Here is a 20,827-nt window from a genome sequence, read left to right on the forward strand (position 1 = left end):
GGGGGGGCTCTGGGGGCCGAGGCGCGGCCTCCCCGCTGCCCGCGGGCCCGGGCCCCGCTCCCGCCGTGACTCTGCAGGAAAACAGGGCCCGGCGGGAGCGGCGGGGCGGGCGCGGAGCCCCCGCCGGGCCCGTGTCCCCCCCGCGGGCCGCGCCGCTCCTCCCGTGACTTAGCAAATACCGGGAGAAGGGCACGGGCCGGGGCGAACAGCCGTAAAAAAGCCGTCGGGGCGAAGGGCCCGGCGTGTGCGCCGAGGGGACCCCGAGCATCCCTCCCCGGTCCCTCCCGGGGGTTCCCCCGTCCCCCTCTCCCGTGGCAGGGCCGGGGGTCGGGCATGGCCCGGTTCGGCAGCGCGGCCGCGGCACCGAAAACAGGGCGAGAATTGATAATCCAGGGGAAGGAGTAGGTGTTGTTTCAGAATTTGCCTCGCATCCCCCGTTTCCCTGCAGTGCTCAGCAGGGCAGCAGCGATAGGAGGTGGCTCATGCCTTCAGAACCAGCTGCAGTAAAACGGGCGAGGGAGGTCTGATCTCCTTCTGGGGGTCACACCGCTGCCTGGACGGCTGGAGGTGCACGGGCTTCCCTCGGAAACCTTTTAATAGCAATCGAGTTTGCTGAAATCTTGTATTTATTGTTACTCCTGAGGTTTTGTTTCGGCAGGAGGTTATACGCAGGCAGGGCTTTTGATGGAAGTTGGGGGGTGGGAGTGGTGCCTCCCTTGGAAAGTTTGGGGTTTGCTCAGTTCTGTGGGCATGAGATTTTTTTTTTTTTTTTATTGTTTTCTGTTTAAGGTGGAGGCAATTAAATTTGACCTTTAATACCAATAATAATGTGACACCTTCCCTTTCTTTGCCATGGTATCACTGGAACCATTTCCTCGCCGGCAGTGCTGCAGCAGTGGGCTTGGTTGGTGCAGGTCAAGTCCTTTTATAATGAATTACTTACCAGGGAGGGGGGAAGGTTAATCTAAGCTGTATTAAAAATCTTTAATAAGCACTATTTTACTATAAATAAATGTTTGGGCATACTGACCTGGCTGAATTACGTATTTTTGTGGTGATTCTTTTAATTGTATGTTCCTATGACAGTATTGTTCATGCCATTAGGAGGTGGTGGTCAAAGAACCTCCGTTCAGTGATGATCATTTTGTAAATGATTGTGCAGCATTCGGCTGGTTTTCGGGAGAGGGAGGGTCTGCTGTCAGAATGTTATTTTCCCTTAGAGTCATTTTGTTAAATAGGAAAATTATGTTAGGGAACTAAACAAAGAAAATATTTTTAAACTGAAAGATGCGTTGCAAATTTCCGGCTTGTTCTCGGGGATCTCGTTTTTCTGTGTTTCTGTTGCTGTTCTATGTTTGTGGATGCTGTGAGCAGCCATTGAGCAGGGAAGAGACTGGGTGGAGTAAGGAGGCAAAGCTGCGAAATGGCTCGATTACCCTTTCAGAGCTTTTTTTTTCCCTCCCTTTGCCGGGGTGGAGGAATACTAATTGCCGTAACAATGAAGTCTCTTCTTTAGGGAGGAATCTAATGGTGCAGGAACCTTCGGAAATGAAACAAATCTCGCGTTCTGTTTTGAGGCTGGTTTTTCTGCAGGGTGGATCTTGATTTGTCTGGCAGTGAGAAGTGACCAGTCACTGTTGCAAAGCCGGATTTTTTTTGTCTGATAACTGCTTCAATTTATCCACTTATTCACTTGTTGAATTTATTTTATTTACGCTTTAGATAAGAATTATAATTTTTGTGCGGGTGTTTTGCACACAGGATTCTCTGAAATCTAGAGAAACCCCTGTATTGTGGCTTCTTGCTGTTATTTTTTCATGGAACTTCTTGGACAGACCAGATTATGGGTGGGCACACAGGAAAAGACAATCCCTGGTATCTCTGGTGACTCCAGTGGAGTGAGTGCTGTCAGTGTACAGACTGGATTGCATTGCCCTTCTTCATGTGCCAAGTTCCTGTAAAATGACATCTCAGGATTTTGGAAGCCCTTTTGAGCACTGTGGCTCTGTAAGAGCATTGCTGTCCCCCTGCTGCATCGTGGGGGTGACACTGCTGCTGAAAGTTGTGTAGGAAAGGCATTAGAACAAAGGGTTTGGGGAATACAATAGGGATGGGAGGAAGCACCTAGGAAGGGCTGCTTGTGGAACTGCTCTCCTGTTCCACATGTTCCCCATGGCATTCCCACCTAATTCAGTGTTGATTGGAGCAAGTACAACATCAAATGTGGATGATTCTGAAGCAGGTTGAGTTTTTGCTTTTTCATGGAGGTCTCAGTTCTGGAGTCCACTTTTGATGGGAGATGGCCACAGAGGAGACTGTGTTTGGTTTAATATGCCCAGAATTAAAATAAGGGGCAGTGGCTTCTTTGTAAGCTCTGTCTAGTTCATTCAGCTGGAGTAGATGTTCCAGGATTCAGTGGATGTGTGTGCCAAATGCCCGAGTCAACACAGATCCAGGCTAAGACCAATGAAGAACTCAATAAAACACTTGCCTCCATATGGCTTTGGGTGATTTTTGCCCTTGAAATGATGGCAGTCCCTTTCTGTACAGGAGTAACTTGTTCATTTGGGTTCTACAGAAGCAAAAGGCATCAACACTTCCCCGTCTGGCTGCATGCAAGCTCTGCCCTGTGTGTCCTGCTGACTCCTGTGCCTGTCCTGTCTCCTGTGCTCCTCCCAGCCTGGGGGCTCAGGTTGTGTCCTTTGTCTGCTCACCAGCTTGCTGTCTGTCCAACTTGCTGTGGATGGGACAGCTCTTGAATCAGCATCTGCTGATTGCCTTGTCCAGTTGGAGTAACTGTGTCTTCCATCAAGAACTCCATAACCAGCTTCCATCATTAATTATAATGTGTTTGTACCCTCTTGTAGAATATTATGGGCAAACAATAGCTGGTCCCTGCTACCTCAGGGTAGCTCAGTATGTTTATAAGTTTGTTTACAACCCTCTGTATCTGCCCTGTATTCCTGAACCAGAGGGCTGGAATTACTGTGGTACAAAGGGGAGCAGCACTGGAATAGTTCAGGTTCAGGCAGCTCTCTCCTACTTTGGTGAACTTCAGGCCCATTTTCTAAACCAAAGGCAAAGTCTGGGAGGGCAGCTGAAATGTCCATGATGTGAGCACTGAAATACTTCTCAGGCTGAAAATAAGAGCTGCTTAGGCCTAAATTTAGGAAATCAAGAGGACAATAGAAATTGCTAATTATTCTTAATAGATAATAGTTTCAGATTTCCTGTAGGGTGTGGGGGAGTTTCCAGCCTGTAACATGTGATTTGTGGTGGCAGTTGAAGATCTTTCCCAAGGATCAGAACTGTGTGTGTTGATCAGAATGATTCTGGGGTTCTCCTGCAAGGGTTGTCACAGAGCAGTGAGTTACACATTGTCCATACTCGCAGATCTGTCAATGACGTTACAACTGGGCTCCTCTTTCTCCCTTTTATAAGAGCTTAAATATCATTGGCAGAACAACCTGACTACTGAAAACATTGCATTGGTGAAGCCTTGCAGGGGTGCAGGGACTTTCTCAGGAGCTGACACAAGGGAATGGTGCTCCCAATGTGGTTTTGAGGAGTTTTATTCATGGGTGATGTTGCTTTGTCTTTTCATCTGCCTGACAGAATAGGCTACACTTCAATTTAAGTTTTTAAAAATAAGCATTTACAGTAGGATACAATTATGACCTGTTTAAAATTAATTTTCAGGTACATAGAGGTGTTTGTTCAGAATTCCTTCTGTGCCTGCTGTCCACGCTGGCACATGGCAACACTGTGGGCAGGACTGTGCCACCACTGAAGGGCAGAGCATGGCTGGAGCTGGAGCTGTGGGTGTCAGCTTAGTGCTGGGTTGGCCCACCAGATGTGTGTTGCTAACTTGTATCTTATCTCAGTAGTTTAAAGAAGGGCCTTTTCTTCTCAATACTCCTTGAGGCAGGACTTGGAAGAGGCAATGCTTGTCTCATTCAGCCAATTTAAAAGCTTGTTCTTTTTTTTTAACCTTCTGCTCTCTCTGTAAGGGATTAGATAGGTGTGACTTAGGCTCTCTTGCTTTTAGTTCAGTGTCGTGGAAGCCACCTATCGTTTCACTTCATGCTGGCATGTACTGTCAGGAAATTTCAAAGAAAAAATGTTACTTAGAAAATAAGTGTATGCTGAGCTCCATTTCCTCAGGACTATAAGCACACAGTCCTTTCAAAGCTAATCATGTGCACAGCATTGTCACACTGAGCAGTACCTAGAGCACTGATGCATGTATAACTGTATAAAAAAATCAACATTATTAATTCAAAGTACCTGTTAGTTAACACATTTAGAAGTATTTTCACCATTTCCTCCTTACTGGTACTGCTTCTGAGCGAGCCCTGCAGCTTGGCTTGGCTTGGCTGCTTGTGGACTTAGGATAAGGATTGTGATTAAATAAATGTAATAAATACATCTTTGTCTTTGTGATTCTGTTGATTCTGGAAGACTTACCTGATGTTTTTAATGCTGCAGCCTTGAGAAGGTGTTTCCAGTGGTGGGCAGTGTGTGGTAGTTGAGGTTTGTAGGTGGTGCTGCAGCCATGGCTGTCCTGTGATTTCCTTGGATCCGTTGTTAAGTAGGTCTCTGCTGAGGGAGTTGGTCGAAGGGCTGTTCAGAGGCACCTCTTGTTCTCGGGGCTGGATGGTGACTCAGCTGTCACACCTCCTGTGAGGTAAGGCTGGGGGTGACAGGCTCTGTGGCATGATGCTGTACTGGTTTGCATCTGGGATGGCACAGGGGCCTTCATGACTGAGATTATTTACGCCCTCCTTCTTGTGTCTGTGTTAATTGTTCCTGTTGTGCTCCACAAACCAAAGTTCTTCTGGTTTAATTAGACAAGTGGTCCCCCGTCTCTCCCCCCGAGATTGCCTCTGCCTTGTTTTTCTGCTTAATGCTAGAGCAAAGGTGTTAAGTTTATCCTTCTTTAAGACTAGAGGAAAATCAGCTGGAAGCATTTAGCCTGTTTGCTGCAGATAAATGACTGGTTCCTCCATAAAGAAACAACCTTGGCAGTTTGTCTTGTGCTGTATTCACCTGCTTTTTGGGGTGAAGAAAGAGATTAGATAAACAATTTGGTGTGTTTAAATGCTTGTGTCTTCGTAGTCTATTGAAAGGATGTCATTAATGTGTGTATGTATTTTAAACAGATGGTGTCTATTAAATCAGCATTGGTAGAAGGTTCTCTCTCACCTTCAGCTCTGTTTTAGAGGCAGGAGTGTAGTGGGTGAAGGTGGGTCCTAAGAAAAATGAGACACCTTCTACCAGAACCCTGATTTCATTACTTCTGTGTGTCATGAAAGGTTGAGTTCTGTTCCCTGTAGCAGAGTAAGATGTTATATATGACAACTATGATTAGCTTTTAGGTTTTGGTTTGGATTTTTTTTTTCCTCTGGGCAAATGAAGCCATTTTTGGTCAACGAGCTTTAAAAATGGCTGAGGGACTAACAGTGTTCTCAGGATTGACGAGCAAAAGTTCTGTCTGAGTTCTTGTTTGGATTTCTTTTGTGGTTTTGACCTTCTTCTGTTTCTAAGGTGTTAACAGAAGTGTTCCTTTAAGTTTCCTTCTAGATATTTTTCGTGTATAAATTTAATCAGTTTACAGTCATTTTTGTTAATATCACATTTTCAGTATTACAAATGGTTTAATGATTGAATTATTTAAATTTGGATATAGTCCTGTGACGTCCTTTACATGTGTAAGTCTATTACTTAATTCTTCAAGCCAGAGAGGTATAGGGGGAAGAACTGAGAAGAACAAAGTTCAAATCCAGTGTGTGGCTGGTGACCAACACAAGTGAGTACAGGCAACTCTTCTCTTAGTGGCCAAGAGAAAGTAGCTTAAATAAGTGGTCTCGAATTCTACCCCAAAATGTGTGTGTGTTGTTTGACCTAGCAGGAATGATACTGAAGAAGACCCTGCTGCAGTGGTGCAGCTCAGCCTGCTGTGCTTTGCTCTGAGCAGTGTCAGTAGCAGTGTGTAACTCCGAGCCTGTAACACTAACCCTGCTCGCTGTCCTGTGCTGGCACAACACACTGAGCAGCAGTGTGGAGAAGGCCATGTCAAAAACCTTTTCACACACATTAAAGGTTTATTTTCTACTGCAGTTTGCATTTTTCCAGGCTGTTCCTTTATTGGTAGCCAAATTTACTTGCATTTTCACGCAGAACTGGACAGGCAGGTTAGAAGAAGGATGTTTTCCCTTGTTTTCTACCAAAGCCTGCATGTAGACTACACTGCTAACTGGAGTTCTGACCTGGAGGAAGCTCAAAGGCTCTAAAATGATGTGATTGCACTCGAGATGTTTCTCCTGAGAATTACTCTATCAGAATTGCAAAACTGAAATGTTACATGGAGGACAAATGTCAAGACTGAATTCATTTAAAGACTTCTTTTCCCCCAAAAAAAATATTTTCCAAGCAAATTTGGTCCAGATGCCTCAAAGTCATGTAGTGTTGGTGCTTGGGAGGGTAATGAGACCAGAAATGTCTTTTGTTGTTTTATAATCCTGAAGGTGGGTAGTGACTGCCAGTGATGTGCTAAATGCTGATGACAGCTTGAACTGATGTGGAAACGTAGACAGGAGTGGCTGTGGGAATGCACAGGTGTTTCTTTAGGCACCATGCAAGTGGAGCAGCCAACTTGCTCCTGGTTTATAGCATGTTGCTGACATTCCTTAGCTTTACATTTTAGATACAATTACAGCCTGCATTCCAAGTGTTCAGAACACAGGCACAATATCTGATCTGCTAGGCTTGCTTTCTAGTTCCCCGTGGATTTGGTGTTTGAATTATTTTCAGAACTAAACTACTGTATCAGCTTTGTAGCAAAAGCTGTAAAAGTAGGTGAAATGGAGAAGAAAACAGGCATAGAATTTTTCACCTTTTTTGTGTTAAAATTATATTTCCTTTGATAAGCCTTTGACTGGGAGATGTTTTTGGTGAGTTATTACAAGCACTGCACAGAATGGTGTACTCGGGATGCTGCATTGATACATCAGGCAAAGCGTTGACCTGCAGGCATTTTGAGACTTCCTTAATTGCAGAATAAAAGGCTTACTAAACATATGAATTAGAAATAAGGCTCAGAGTTGTAATTCAGATCAGATTTGCTTCCTGTTTTGTTTTTCCTGAATCAGATAGTTGTTGGAGCTCACTCTGTCATAATCCCTCAGCCAGCTTTACTGATGTAGGCTGAAAAGTGGAAAAAAGATTAACCCAGCTCATAAATGAGTAGCTTTCTTGTATTCTCCGACTCATCCCTGCCGGCTTAGCAGGTGATGGATTCCAATATTTTCTAGGATAAGGTCTGTTTGCTGCACTAAGAGCAGCTGCCTGGCTGTGCCCTGCTGATTGTGCTGTGGATGAGCTTTATTGCTGTACTGGGGGGGCGAGATGGAGGCGGGAAAGGAAAGGAACTTGATGTTTTATTTTACTTGTTACTGTTTTTCTTTCCTATCAACAGCTAGAGACAGATTTCTAGGAACCTTTTCGGGTCCTAATAGTTATGCCCAAGAAGCATGGATATTACTTCAGTCCTGTGGAATCTGGTTTTGAGTACATTTGTGCCAAGAGTTGTCCTATTCTGTGTCTTGAGTTTGATAAAGCAGCTTTTTGCTTATGGGGTTTAAAACAAAATCAGACCATTAAAAATTAGTTTAAATTAAAAGGACATGTTATTATATACTTGCTAGAATTTAGCAACATAATCCATAGGTGTAAGAGAACAATTCTTGCAGTCTAATTCATCCATAAGGACTGTAAGTTCTTACTGCCTGGGAATACTCTGAAATAACCACTTTAAGTCCTCTTGTTAATATGTTATGAAACAAGATACACTGTCAAAGAACTTTGTAAGGATCTCCTGTGCCAGCCATGTAGCAAGAGACAATGTAACAAGAGTTTCTGCTTTATTAATTCACAAATGGATCTTCTCAGCTTTAAAAATTGTGGAATTTAATTCTGACTGTATCAGTTCAGTTAGTCTTTTTGGTGGCCTTGGTCTTAATAAGCGACAGGCCTTTCACTGGGTTTGTAAAGTTACCCGAAGAGAGGGAGCTAACTGAAGTAGGATTTTGGATTTATTAACAATTCAGAAGTAAACTCGAGGAGTTTTCTTTCAGGCCAAAAACCCTTTAAGGTCAGTAGAATGTGTTAGACAATCTGCTTCAAAGGTGGTAGCATGTGCTGGACACTCCAAAAGCTTTTGAGTTTTACACGAGTTGTTGAAATTTTAAATGATTGTAAATTAAGATTTAAGTTTGAACCGAAATGTGAGTAATCCAAAACTAATTGATTCCACGAATGTGAACTTGCTCGTGTGTTTCTGGAGTTGGTGATGGCTCATGTGCTTTTTTAAGGCCCAAGTGCCTCATATTAGGTGTGCCTGAGCTGGCAGTCTGAGAATGTGACCTCGGATTTTGTCTCCTTCAATAAATGTTCTTTTATAATATTATTTAAAATGTTGTTGTGATAATACTTAGGAAAAAAAATGGTCTTGTAGCTGAGTTTATTAAAAGTATTAGGATTCTGCAAAAAAAGGCAAAAATGTACAGTTCCTGAAGCCCAGCAGTTCCCAGCTTTGCTGAGCTTTCAGAGCTGCATGGTGCTGGTGTGTTCTGTATCTGCTGATGCATTGGCTCTGTAATTGATGCCATGTATCTCTTCTAATTTTGAATATAATTAGCTACAGTTATGTGTTTAGTGTACGTAGCTTGTGTTTTTGTGGGGAAGACTGTTTATGGAGCCTAAGCAACGGTCGTAAAAACTGCAGAAATTGAATTAATTTACTGTTAAGTTCCTGGAGGAGCCATGGATGTATTTGAGATGTGCACTGCCAGATGTGGTTGCTGGACAACAGCAGCAGAGTGAAGCTGGGCTGGTGGTGCTGGTGTATGGACCAGTTCACTGCTGTTTCAGTGGAGAACCTTGAACTGTGAACCAAGGAATGAGGCTGAAACTGATTTTCTTTGTTTAACTCATAAAAATTCAAAAGATAAGAGAAAAATAATAAAATACAGGAGGGACAAATGTGCTTGTGAGACTTATGGGAGGTAGGAAAAGTGCTTAAGGACATATTAAGGCTGACTGACAGTTTTTTGTAATAGCTGGTAAGCAAATGTTTCTGTAGGCTTGAGGACTGAAATTACTGGAATGATGATTTTGAACCTGGAGTTCCAGTGGTGAGACACTCTCATTGTGGTGCTGATGAGGATTTTCTTGGTGAAAGGAGCCCTGACTTAAGTAATCAGAGTAACTCAGGTTGTGAGAAGCCTGTGAAATGGAACTTCTGAAGCTTATGAAGGTCTCTTAATGTAACACATCTTCATATTTCTCTGCAGCTTTACTGAGGTGACTTGAAAACTCTGGTTAGAACCGGCCCATGTCTGTGAGGAGCAGTGGTTCACCATGACCTTGCAGTGGCTTTGTGCTCTCTGTATGGCACTGCAGTGGTGCTCGTGGTGGTTTTCTTACACTTCTTTGCTGTGGTAGCAGAGCACAGCTGAGGCACTGGCACAGCTGGATTTGCTGTGCTGCTGTCACTCCTGGGGAAGGGGAGCAGGGGTCTCACTGCAGGTTGGGTGGATCATAGCTCACTGGGAGTGGCTTTTACTGGGACTTTTTCTGAAGAGCACAAATGGGTGTTGTTAGTCACTTGAGCCATTTCAGGGATTTGTTTATGGTGTTGGTCCCTAAGAGTATTTTTGACACACTTGATGGGAGCAAAGGAGAGACAGTGGAGAACCTTGAACCAAACTTACTGATAAAATCCTGCAGAAGATGCATAGGTTGGTTGTGATGGCAGAGTTTGGTACCTTGGGATATGTTTATGAAAATGCTTGGATTTGGGTGGGTGTCATAAGAACTTCATGTGAAACAGCCTCTTGATGGCTCATGTTGAGTGGAGAAGTTCAGATGCTGAGTTGGTGGGTGCTGGCAGCTGGTCAGCACTGAGTGTGGTGCCTTCCCCTGCTGCGACCCCCGGAAGGCGTTTGGGGGGCAAAAGCCCTCATTCCTTGTGGGAGCCAATCCCTGACTGAACCAATTCCTTGCAGGGACAAATGTAGCATCTCACTGAAGGTATAATTTATACCATGAGTTAGTAACTAGTAGTTAATGGTTTACTTGGACCTCCGTGTTTATGGCTTCAGTTCTGTCACGGTGCAGTGTGTGTGTTTCTTGGAAGCAGCTGGATGGTGGTGCCCTGCTATGAACAGGCAAACCCACGGTTAAAGCTGGAGCACTGAGTTACTACAGCTGCCAAACAAAGCCATGGCAATAGGAAATTAAGGGCTTTGGGGAATCTGGCAAATAGCAGAACTTTCATCCTGCTCTGATATATTTGGGTGAGCTGTGATATCTGTGGGTGTTTCTGCAGTAATTAACAACAGGAGTCAAGAAGTCAAGGGTTATGTCCAGAGACACTGCTTTAGCAGTTGAACACTATTTTAGTAGTTAGAACTAAGAAAGTGGGCTGGGTTTGATTCTAAAAACTTCTGGCCTCAAGTGTATTTAGTCTTATGGTAGGTTTGCAGGGTAGATGATTTGCTTGAAATAAGTAAAAGCTAAATGTCCAATTCAGGGCCCAGTGTCTTTGCCAGACATAGGTATTCAGACCAAATTTTAGTGCTGTTTACTATCCAGTGTACTCTGCTAAGTAAAACCATAAGGAACTCTGAAGGAATTTACAGACTAGATTTATTTTTTAATGTGTACAGAATGGGCACTTTTAGGAATTTTAATTCGAGTAACTTTGCTCTTGCTTGGTGCCAGTTCAGGTAAATGAACAGGTATTTTTGGCAAGTCAGTAGTAAAATGCTCATGAGTTAATTTGATTCCATAATCTGCTTCTCAATTATATTTGGTGAATACTTATGGAAAGTAATATTTAAATGTCTCCTGAAGCAATATGAACACTGTCATAGAAGTACCTGCAGGCCAAGTCGTATCATTTATTGGCATGATATATCATGAACTGAAGGAAATTCTGACAATCTCTTGCCTCAAAGTGATTATTTTTTCGCTACCTCATTGCTGTGACTGTGTGTGTAGCTATTGTGCTTGGATACCTCCTGTAGAGCTGTCTCAGCTAACAAATGGAGCTGAACCTGTTTCAATTTGCTGTTGGTGCATTTATGAATGGTTAGCAGGTCTCTCATTAAGTTATTGCGAAGTTTTCCAGTGATGTAGGAAGCACTTCAAGCACACTGATCCCCATCAGTGGAAGGACCCAGTGTTTGAAGCCAGGAGGCAGCAGCTGTCTGTCAGATCCTCTCTCTTAGTCACCCTCAGGAAGGGGGTGTTCCTGCCCACACCAGGGCAGCCATGCCCACTGCCAGCGTGGGGTGAGGCTGGCTGGGTGCCCTGCCAGCAGCTGGGGGGTGTGGGGGGGGGGGGGGGGGGGGGGGGGGGGGGGGGGGGGGGGGGGGGGGTCTGTGTGCTTCCCAGTGGCAGTGAGCGTGTCCTCAGTGGGGTGAGGCTTGTGGCCAGGGCAGCTGGTTCCGGTGACAGGCTGGTGCAGTGAAGCTCAGGAATCTCTGAATCCCAGTTTAGGAAGATGGGAGGGGATGGTTAGATGTGAAGAGACAGAGGGTCTTGCTTTTTTTTTTTCCAATGAGAAGATCAGAAGAACCTGCACTGTGCTGTTTCCACCTTTCCTTACCAGGAGAGGATTCTTCAGCTTTTTGGGTATTTCTGCTCAGTTTGTTGCTCTTCATCAATACTTCTGTGTATTTCAGAAGCTTGTGCAGCAAAAAATTCTGGCCTGTGATGATTTTTGGCTGTCTCTTTTTAAATTAATCTTTTTTTTAGATTATGCTTTAGTATACCACTCTTCAGTCCTGCAGCACTTAAGGATGAAGTAGGTCTTGTATCCTTATTGTTTAGACATTTCTACCAGTCCTAAGTATAAAAGCTGATCTGTACCTGAGTGGACAGGTGGGCAGCTGGGATGAGGTGCAGTTGTCTGTTGAGGATCTGCTGCTAGTGCAGCTGAGGAGGATATTGTGTTTGGGTCAGGAATGGTTTGTGCTGTTAGAAAACTGTGCAGGTCCCCTGCTGCCAGGAGGAGTGAGAGGTGACCGTTGGATGTGTTGTACCTGTTCTGGTGTCAGGCATTCAACCAGGTCTAGCTCCCAATTTTAAACAGCTTACAAAGACACCTGATCTTGCTGAAAACACCTGTAACCTCTATTGTTGCAAGATTGTCCCTATGCAGAGGTTTGCCACTCAGTGCTTTTATATGTGCAGACTATTGATAGGGAATCAAACAGGTTTTAAGTTAGAAACTACAACTTGGAGGAGTGTAAGTGGATCTATTAATAAAAGGCACGTTCTGGTTTACACTTAATTAGTTACTGTTATTCATGGATAGCTCTATGTAAGTTCAGTCTGCTTTTTCCTGTATTTAATACAGAACAAAGTAAAATTTTCATGCAAAGACATCTTTTCTTTCAAAGAAGATGTGACTCTCTTGACACTGCCTCAGTCACGACAAGCTGCTGATACCAAAGTAACCAGTTTCGGGCAAGATGTAAAGAAGAGGTGGTGGTTCTCAGTGAGCTGGTTTTGTTCCCCTTGCTGCCTCTGGTGGCTGAGCAGTGTGTGGGGAATGCACTGGGGACTGGGAGCCCTGATAGGTGATGGAGGAGAACTGGTTAGTCTTGCTCTGCTGAGGTCTGTATGTCACAAAGTCTGCTGCAGCTAAAGAAAAGGCAGTACATGTGTGTAATTAATGTTGGTCCTTTTCGGCTTTTGGGGTTTGGACATTTTTGCTTGAGTGGGGTTGTTTTTGTTTGTGATGGGTTTTGTTTGTTTTCATTCTGTACTGTTTTTATCTGGGGTGTGTGTGAAGGAGACTACCCTAAAAATACTTGGCCTTCTTTTCAGGTGGCTTTGTAGTTAAAAAGTCAGGAATACTAAGCAGGGTGCTTGGAACAGCCACTTTTCAGAGGAGTGAGATAGTGTAGATCAAGTGATTGGTGTCTTGTGGCTCAGCTATAATTTGCTAATAGCAGGAGTAGCTGCTTTGCCCTGTAACTGTTGCAATTTATCTAGTGCTAAGATTGGTTCTCACTGACAATTCAGAGTTAGAATGTGGAGCAGCCCAGGTTTGGGAAGTGTCAGGGATACTGGAGAAATTTGGGGTTACTTTACATTTGAGAGGGAAAATGTATTTCTACCTAGGTGACATGTCAAGGATGGCCTTACAAACACAGTTGCTGTTATTTTTAGACAAGTGCTATAGTTGCATCTCCTGGATACCACGTCAAAATTGATGAGATACTGAGATTTTTACTGGAGTCAGTGCACTGGATTTACTGGACATCCACTGCATAGTGGTGATTCATAATACAAACCCCACCTTCAGGTTTTTACCCTGGCGGTACTAGAGGCAGATTTTGGCAGTTGCTGTCTGTGTTCTGCTCTCTGGCACTCCCAGCAGTGCTGCTGTGTCTGAAGAAGTGCCTGGGCTCGGTCCCTGCCCGTTTCGCGGGGTGTCTGCCAGCAGCGCTCTCTGCAGGGCACTTCTCAGCACTGCGGGATGGGATTGTCTTGTGAACTAAATTTCCATTAATTGCTGTGTGATACTCTGAGTGTGTGCTGAGCACGGGGCATCTGTGGAAACCCAGTTGTCTCTTTACCTGGCAGGAATTAGGTATGAGGCAAGAGTAAGTGAAATGTTTGCTTCTGTTCTCTGAAAGGATGCAGCCTGTGCTCTAGTTTTCATCTGAATTGTTTCTGAAATAGCTGTTGGGGAAGAGGTTAGACTGAGTAAGTAAGGTTTTGCCTGTTTAGAGTGCTCCTGTCCTAACTAACTTGCAGGGGAGTATTATGGTGTGCAGCATTTGATGTGGAAAATCCACCAGCAGAGTGGAATACAAGCAACTTTCAGCTTAAGCTCATTTTGAAGCAGACATCAGAGCCTAGATAGGTTTAGAAACAAGCCTCTGATCCTCTGTGATGGATAAGTAGTCATTAATGATACAAGCTCAGTATTTTCTTTATTTTTTTTCAGAAAGGCTATTGTTTAAAAGAGGCTCCTTACCAAAGTTGTTATTGAGCTGTGCTGGTGAGCTCTGTGTCCTGTGTGTGTTGGGGGGTGGCAGAGGTGAGAGGCAGTGGGAGTTACAGACCCACCTGCTCTCTCTGAGCCTCTGCACGTGGCCTGTTCAGTTTATCTCGGTGTGAGGGATGGTTGACCAAACTTGCTGAGTGAATGATGAGTTCTGTACAGGCACCTGCCAGGTGTGCAAGAAGTGCCATGTCAGCACTTCCCATGGTGCTCACACAAGGCCCCTGCAGTGTGGAGAGCAAAGGCAGTGCTGCCACTGTGTGTTTGGTGATGTCGCTGTGGCGGAGGTTGAAGCTGCCAAGTTGAAGCAGGTTGTGCACTGAGAATGCTGCATTCATGTTACTGAATCACAGGATACTAAGGAGTGTGTGTGGGAAAAACGAGTCTGTTGTGAAAGCCACAACACAACACTTGAACTATCTCAAACGTGTCAGATTTCAGCCACATCCCAAGTCAGCTGGCACTGCCAGATGTGTTGTGATCACACCACTGCCTTAGCCCAGCTGCAGTAACGGGCCCATGGTAATGGTGCCACTCTGATAAGACTGAAGAGCTGTTTAAAAATTTGCTGTGCCCTAAATGTGGGCAAGATGAAAGATTAACTGTAGGTAAACCATGTTAACATGTGACTGAGAAGGTGGCAAGTATCATCTCTTAGTTACGTGGTTCTTTAACTTCCTTGGGCGGTGGTACTGGAGTGGGTGAAGTCACTTGTCTGTTATAATTGTGCAACACTGTCCCTGCAAGGGCCCCATGCTGGGTTAGAGACCCAGTCTTTAAAGCCACTGCTCGGGTAAATCCGAGAGAGCTGCCTGCTGAATGCTTGTGTCAAGGAAATGAATGCTCTCTCTTTCTCCTCCTTGTAGATGGATTGAATCTTCTGTGTTGAATGCCTCTGGATTTCCTATTGGATTTCACGTCTGGAAAAATACGTGTGATTTAAGCCACTTTGTGGCAGACTGAATTGTGGATCCCGGGTTCCTAAGACTTTAGCTCTTGAGGAGAAGCCGCTGCTCGATCACGTTAACCTGACATCTCAGCCACGATGGTGCTGTCACAAAGGCAACGAGATGAACTGTAAGGGATCATGGGTCTTAAGTTTGTGTTGCATTTCTATTAAATTTCACTTATTAACATTTGTTTCCCAACACATTTTAGAGTTGTTTTGTTCACATGCTCATCATGTACTGTGTATTGTGGTTTAGATCTCTCTAGTCTTTATTTTTGATAGAACTGCTGGTATTTGATAATAGAATTGGGAAATGATGAAAATATATTTTCAAAGTTATCAATGGCGTAAAAAATGAATTCCTCAATTTACGACAAGCACACTGCAATATATGCTGCAAACTGATCTGTGAATTCTACTTTTTTCTTGAGTAAATTATGACAGTTTTTTGCTACTTCACTTCAGAACATAGACAAGGATCTGACCAGAATGTGCTACATTGTGATGACAATCTTTCTTTGACTCCTGAAATTGCATTTGAAATGTTGTTTTGTAGCAATCGAGCGATAGCAGATTACCTCCGTTCCAATGGCTACGAGGAGGCGTATTCGGTTTTTAAAAAGGAGGCTGAGTTAGATGTGGTGAGTTCAAACGAGATTCTTCATCTGTATTTTAATTTCAAAGTTTGTCAGTTTTATGGCATCTGTTTCAAGCAAATCTTTTGAGGTTGGAATTGCATGAGGAGTGAAGTCATTGCCCGAGTCTGTTGTGTACCCTTTGGGTAACTGCAGTAGGAGGGCAGGCCAAAAACAGTTCATAGGAGTTGATCATCCAACAAGGCCAGATTGGACGGGGCTTGGAGCAGCCTGGCCTGGTGAAGGTGTCCCTGCCCATGGCAGTGGGGCAGAACAAAATGAGCCTTAAGGTCACTTCCAAGCCAGAGCAGCCTGTGACTGTGTGACTGATGAGGCTCTGGTCAGAGTGTGTGGATACCAGTGACTCAGAGCACTCATTTCTCACAGCTTCATTCTGTTGACTTGCCTTTGTCACAGGTGGTTGTTGGTATCATTTTTAACCTGCTTTCTGTTAGCATAGGATGTGCATTGCATCTGGCTACAGCTAGATTGAGCAGTAAACTTCTGTGTGCTGACTGGAAAAATCCATGCCTTTTCTCTATTACAAATCTTGCATTGCTCTTTTCCCAAAATACGTGGTTGAAGTTTGACTTAATTTCTCTAGTCTGTTTCCAGTGTCTAATAAATAAGTAGAAATGACAAATTGAAATACCATACTTATAATTGAAAATCCTAATACCACTCCCCTATCTGCCTTATCTATCAACCTAATTAAGTTTCCTCTTCCCAAAGGTTAGGAAGGCAATCTAAATAGACTAGATGGTCCTGGGGGAAAGAGGAAATGCTGTTGCTAAAAGTTTCACATGGCTTTTTTTGCAAGAAAATCTGAATTGGAGGGGGCTGTACTAAAATGAAAAAGAAAAGTTAAAGGCTGAAATTATTTGAGTGATTTGGAAGGATTCAAGTCTAGCTCTGCAAAGAGGGATTTAATTTTTTTTATAGATTATTCATGCAGATAACTCCAGCTTTTACAAGCACTCCTAAAGTAGTAGGTTGACATCTGGCCTCTGACCAAGGTAGCCAGTCCTCAGAGCTTTTATCTTTCATGGAATAAACTGTGGCATTGCTATTTCCCCATGCCTGTGTTATTCTGCATCTAATTTAGGATTCTAGTATGAGATTGTCATTTTGTACATGGAAAGAAAGTGCAGCATTTAGTTACTCTTCTGTACCTTTGATGTTTGTTTTTATGTATTGCTTTTCTTCCTCTTTCTTTATTTAAATGTGTCTCCTCAGAATGAAGAGTTAGATAAGAAGTATGCTGGACTTCTGGAAAAAAAATGGACATCTGTTATAAGATTACAAAAGAAGGTACGTGGAGATCTGATGGATTTATTTGTATAGAAAGTTAGCTCTGAACAGAATGTTCCATATTTTCCTTGTCAGACAAATGCAGTGGTAAGACAATGATGCCTTGAAGATGAATGTTTAGGGCTTGAGTAGGCAAAATAGCTAAATCCATGTTGTAGGAAATGTTTTGTCTATCTCAGTGCTGGCAGAGCCATCCTCTCAGTGTCTTTGTAAAAAGTACTGGGCTTCAGTTTATGGATTGCATGTGCAGTCCTGAAGCTGAAAAGGCAAGAGGTGCCTGGAGGCAGCTGGTGAGTGGGGAGCTGGAGTAGCTGTGTGCAGGGTTAGCACAGAGGGATCAGTGCTGCCCCTTGTCTTTGGCCATGGCCCCAGAGGGAAGGAGCCATTAGCTCCAGTGCATTAGAGTGGGGGATTCTGCTGCAAGTGGACACTACAAAGCTCTTTTTAGTCGTGCTTCATTGGCTTGAGAGGGTATTAAAAGCAAAAACCCCCTAAAATCAGTGTGTTAACAATGCAGACCTGTCTCCTGTGTGGGTAATACAGCGAGGGTCTATCAGCCCTCCAGTGCCTCTGTTGTTGGTTAATGGCCATGCCAGCACCATGGGGGTCACAGCTCCTGCAGCAGGAGCATTCCTTTCTGTTAGCACAACCTCCTTTGGTAGTTTGGCACTGTAGTAATTCAAACGTATTTGTATAGGGGATTTTGTAGAACTTTTTTTTCCTGTGAAAATATTTGGGAATTTGAGAAGAATAAATGATTAATGATTAAATTATTAAAGAATGAGCTATAAATTATTAAAGAATAAACTATAAAGGATTAATTTAGGTTTGATTTTTAAAAACACCAGTGCTGCTGAATGTTGGTAGTCATGTTGGGTCCATGCAGTCTTTGCTTTACTGTGAGTTTAGGAGTCAGTTGTGATTTGGATTAATGCAAGAATGTGAATTGTATAAACCCAGAAATGAACAGTCTCTTTAAAATTCATGCACTTAGGTAATGGAATTAGAATCGAAGCTGAATGAAGCTAAGGAAGAATTTACATCAGGTGGACCTCTTGGTCAGAAACGAGACCCTAAGGAGTGGATTCCTCGTCCTCCAGAGAAGTATGCATTGAGTGGGCACAGGAGTCCTGTCACTCGAGTCATTTTCCATCCAGTTTTCAGTGTTATGGTCTCTGCTTCAGAGGATGCCACAATAAAGGTATGTGTGTATTCTGGAGAATGAGCTAAGCAAGTTAGAGCTGTGTAATAGGTGACATCAGTGTGTCAGGCTGGACGTGTTGGACTGGTGGAAGGTTGTTTGTTCCTGGTTCTGCTTTAGTAGGGACAGTTCTTTCAAGTATGGTGCCCTCTATAATCTACAAGTTTTAGTTGTATGCTGGTCCAATTAATGTCTTCAAGAGTATATTACTATCCTTTGGCTTGAAGGAAAAATGAAGCTAATGTGGATTTAGAGACCTTTAACCTGTTCCTGTTTCTGCAGCAAACAAACAGGGCCACCTGAAACAGCCACAGCTCCGTGTGTGATGAATGTTGTGGAGGAGCCTAATCAGCTTTCTTTTCACTCTGTTATGAGTGAAATACCCACTTTGTTGGGTGTTTTTTAGTGGTTTGTTTTTTGTTTGTTTAGGATATAATTTAAAATGAAATGTCTCAATTTTGTGCTTGAGAGACAATAAAATCTGGAAGAGCTCGTTTTGTTTTGAAGGCTTTGCTTGTGGTTAGATGATAGGCAACTGACTTAATTAGGAGGTGAGAACGGGACTTCATGCTCTCCTGCAGTTATTAACTGCAAATATTTGTTTAATTTCTCAGCAATGTGAATGTCTGAATGTGTGTGTATCAAGCTCTTCAGAGGGGTTTGGATTATCACTCCTAACCCAAAGCATTCTGAGTATTGCTCTGTGGTATGCAGAGTATTTGCTGTTCCGTTCTGAAGAAAGCCAGTGAATGCTGGAGCCACAGTAAAGCTTGGCAATGGTGAGGGGGATGTTAGAGAGGATCCTTTCCCCACGACTGAAAGTGGGCTGTATTGCTGGAGTTATGGAGCTGGTACAGAAAGAGATGGAGAAAAACAGTGAAGAAAAACAAAGTGGATTGTTCTGTCCAATATTTTTGAAATTGATCTTCTTAATTTTTAAGGGTACTGGTTGTTAAGACTTCCATATACAATGGAACTTGTTCTCCTGCTGGGTTTATAGTGCTTTAAGGTTAACTGAAAAGCAGTTTTCAAAATGCATGAATTCATTTAATTTATAAGTAACAAAATCACATAAAAAGAATGCTTATTTTTCTATGCTGTTAAGCCTTTTTAGGGCTGTCTGTCTTTGTGTCTTGCTCAATTAATTATTGAACAAGGTGTCAGACTGGCCTGCAGAGTGCAAATGTGAGGCTGGAGAATACAAAGAGTAATGGGCTGCTGCTAACAGATCCTCTGTTCCCTTGTCAGGTGTGGGATTACGAGACAGGAGACTTTGAGCGAACCCTGAAGGGGCACACAGACTCTGTGCAAGATATTTCCTTTGACCACACTGGCAAACTCTTGGCCTCCTGTTCTGCTGATATGACCATTAAGCTATGGGATTTTCAGGGCTTTGAGTGCATCAGAACTATGCATGGTAAGGTATAAAGGGATTGATTTAGCAGTCTGTAAAGTGAGATTTTTTATTTTTTATTTTTTTTAATCCAGGAAAACTGCTGATGTGGAAAGGGGTTGTAAACCAGAGTATTGTCCAAAAGAAAGAGGGGGGATATTTTGATGCTTTGAGTGCTGTGTAAATTAGGGATACATGTAAGACCTGTGGAATGAAATAGCATCTCAGGTCTGCTATGCATGATGCTGTGGGAAGCATCCCATAATGGTTCTGAAATGAAATGGCAGTTAGAGGGATTTTAGCACTAAAGATTAAATGCTTAACTAGACAATGAAACTGCCTTCAAATCAGTGAAAGATTGCCTCCTTCAGCCCTCTGTGTCCCTGCTGCAGGGCTGCAGGAGGGGAGCCATCTGTGCCACAGGAGTTGTGGCTGCTGCCTGTGTCTGATCACACGGGAAACTGCCCTTTGCACTGGGTTCAAAAGCCATAGGAAAAATGGGAAAGTGCAACAACCACACCTCTAAGATTCTAATATTGACAGCAAATGTTTATCTTATACTCTTATGTAAAAGCGTTTTTCGTGCTTTTAGTATCATCTTGGAGGAGTGGTGAGTAGGAATAGAGAATGTTTGAGACTTAACAAAAATAAACACCCACGCATTGATGTACCCAAGTAAACAGAAAGCAACGTTAAAGGGTGCTCAGTGTTTGGACTGTGTGGATTCTAAAAATATGGTTAGTTCATAAAACCCCAAGTTTAGATGTAAAGGTTATTCCATAAAACATGCACTGCTGCTGTAGCTACTTTCCCAAGATAAAGAAATGACAAGTCCTGTGTGCTCTGTGAAAACTCTACCAGTGTCACTTAATAAAGGTTTTATTTTGTTTTTAGGTCATGACCATAATGTTTCTTCAGTAGCCATCATGCCCAATGGAGATCATATAGTTTCTGCCTCGAGGGATAAAACTATCAAAATGTGGGAAGTCCAGACAGGGTAAGTGCACTTTTGGGCAGACAACAACACTGGAACAAAGTGAGCAGAAAGCACTTTGTGCAGGAATGGGCCACAGGAATCTGAGTGTCAGCAGATATTATTTGAATTAAGGAATAATGATGTGCCCTTTAGATAATTCACTGAAGGATTCTGCCTCAGTCGTTGGGCACAGGTGTTTAGGTGTTAGTACTGACTCATTAAAACTAACTAGGTTTGTCTTTCTGGGAGCTATGAGTATAGAACTCAGGACCAGTT

General features: G+C 43.3%; 1 protein-coding gene across 1 annotated transcript in view; it reads left to right on the top strand.

Annotated features, from left to right (window-relative positions):
- PAFAH1B1 (platelet activating factor acetylhydrolase 1b regulatory subunit 1) overlaps positions 1-20,827 on the top strand; it is a 29,290-nt gene that overhangs the window by 849 nt on the left and 7,614 nt on the right. The window contains exons 2-8 of the mRNA XM_027660228.1: positions 4,612-4,614; positions 14,953-15,163; positions 15,592-15,676; positions 16,907-16,981; positions 17,976-18,182; positions 19,431-19,599; positions 20,470-20,572. Coding sequence (XP_027516029.1) covers positions 15,132-15,163; positions 15,592-15,676; positions 16,907-16,981; positions 17,976-18,182; positions 19,431-19,599; positions 20,470-20,572 — 671 coding nt within the window. The 5' untranslated portion in view covers positions 4,612-4,614; positions 14,953-15,131. The remainder of the gene's footprint in view (positions 1-4,611; positions 4,615-14,952; positions 15,164-15,591; positions 15,677-16,906; positions 16,982-17,975; positions 18,183-19,430; positions 19,600-20,469; positions 20,573-20,827) is intronic.

Source organism: Corapipo altera, unplaced genomic scaffold (genome assembly GCF_003945725.1).
Source record: "Corapipo altera isolate COAL_440 unplaced genomic scaffold, ASM394572v1 271, whole genome shotgun sequence".
Classification (NCBI taxonomy): Eukaryota; Metazoa; Chordata; class Aves; order Passeriformes; family Pipridae; genus Corapipo; species Corapipo altera.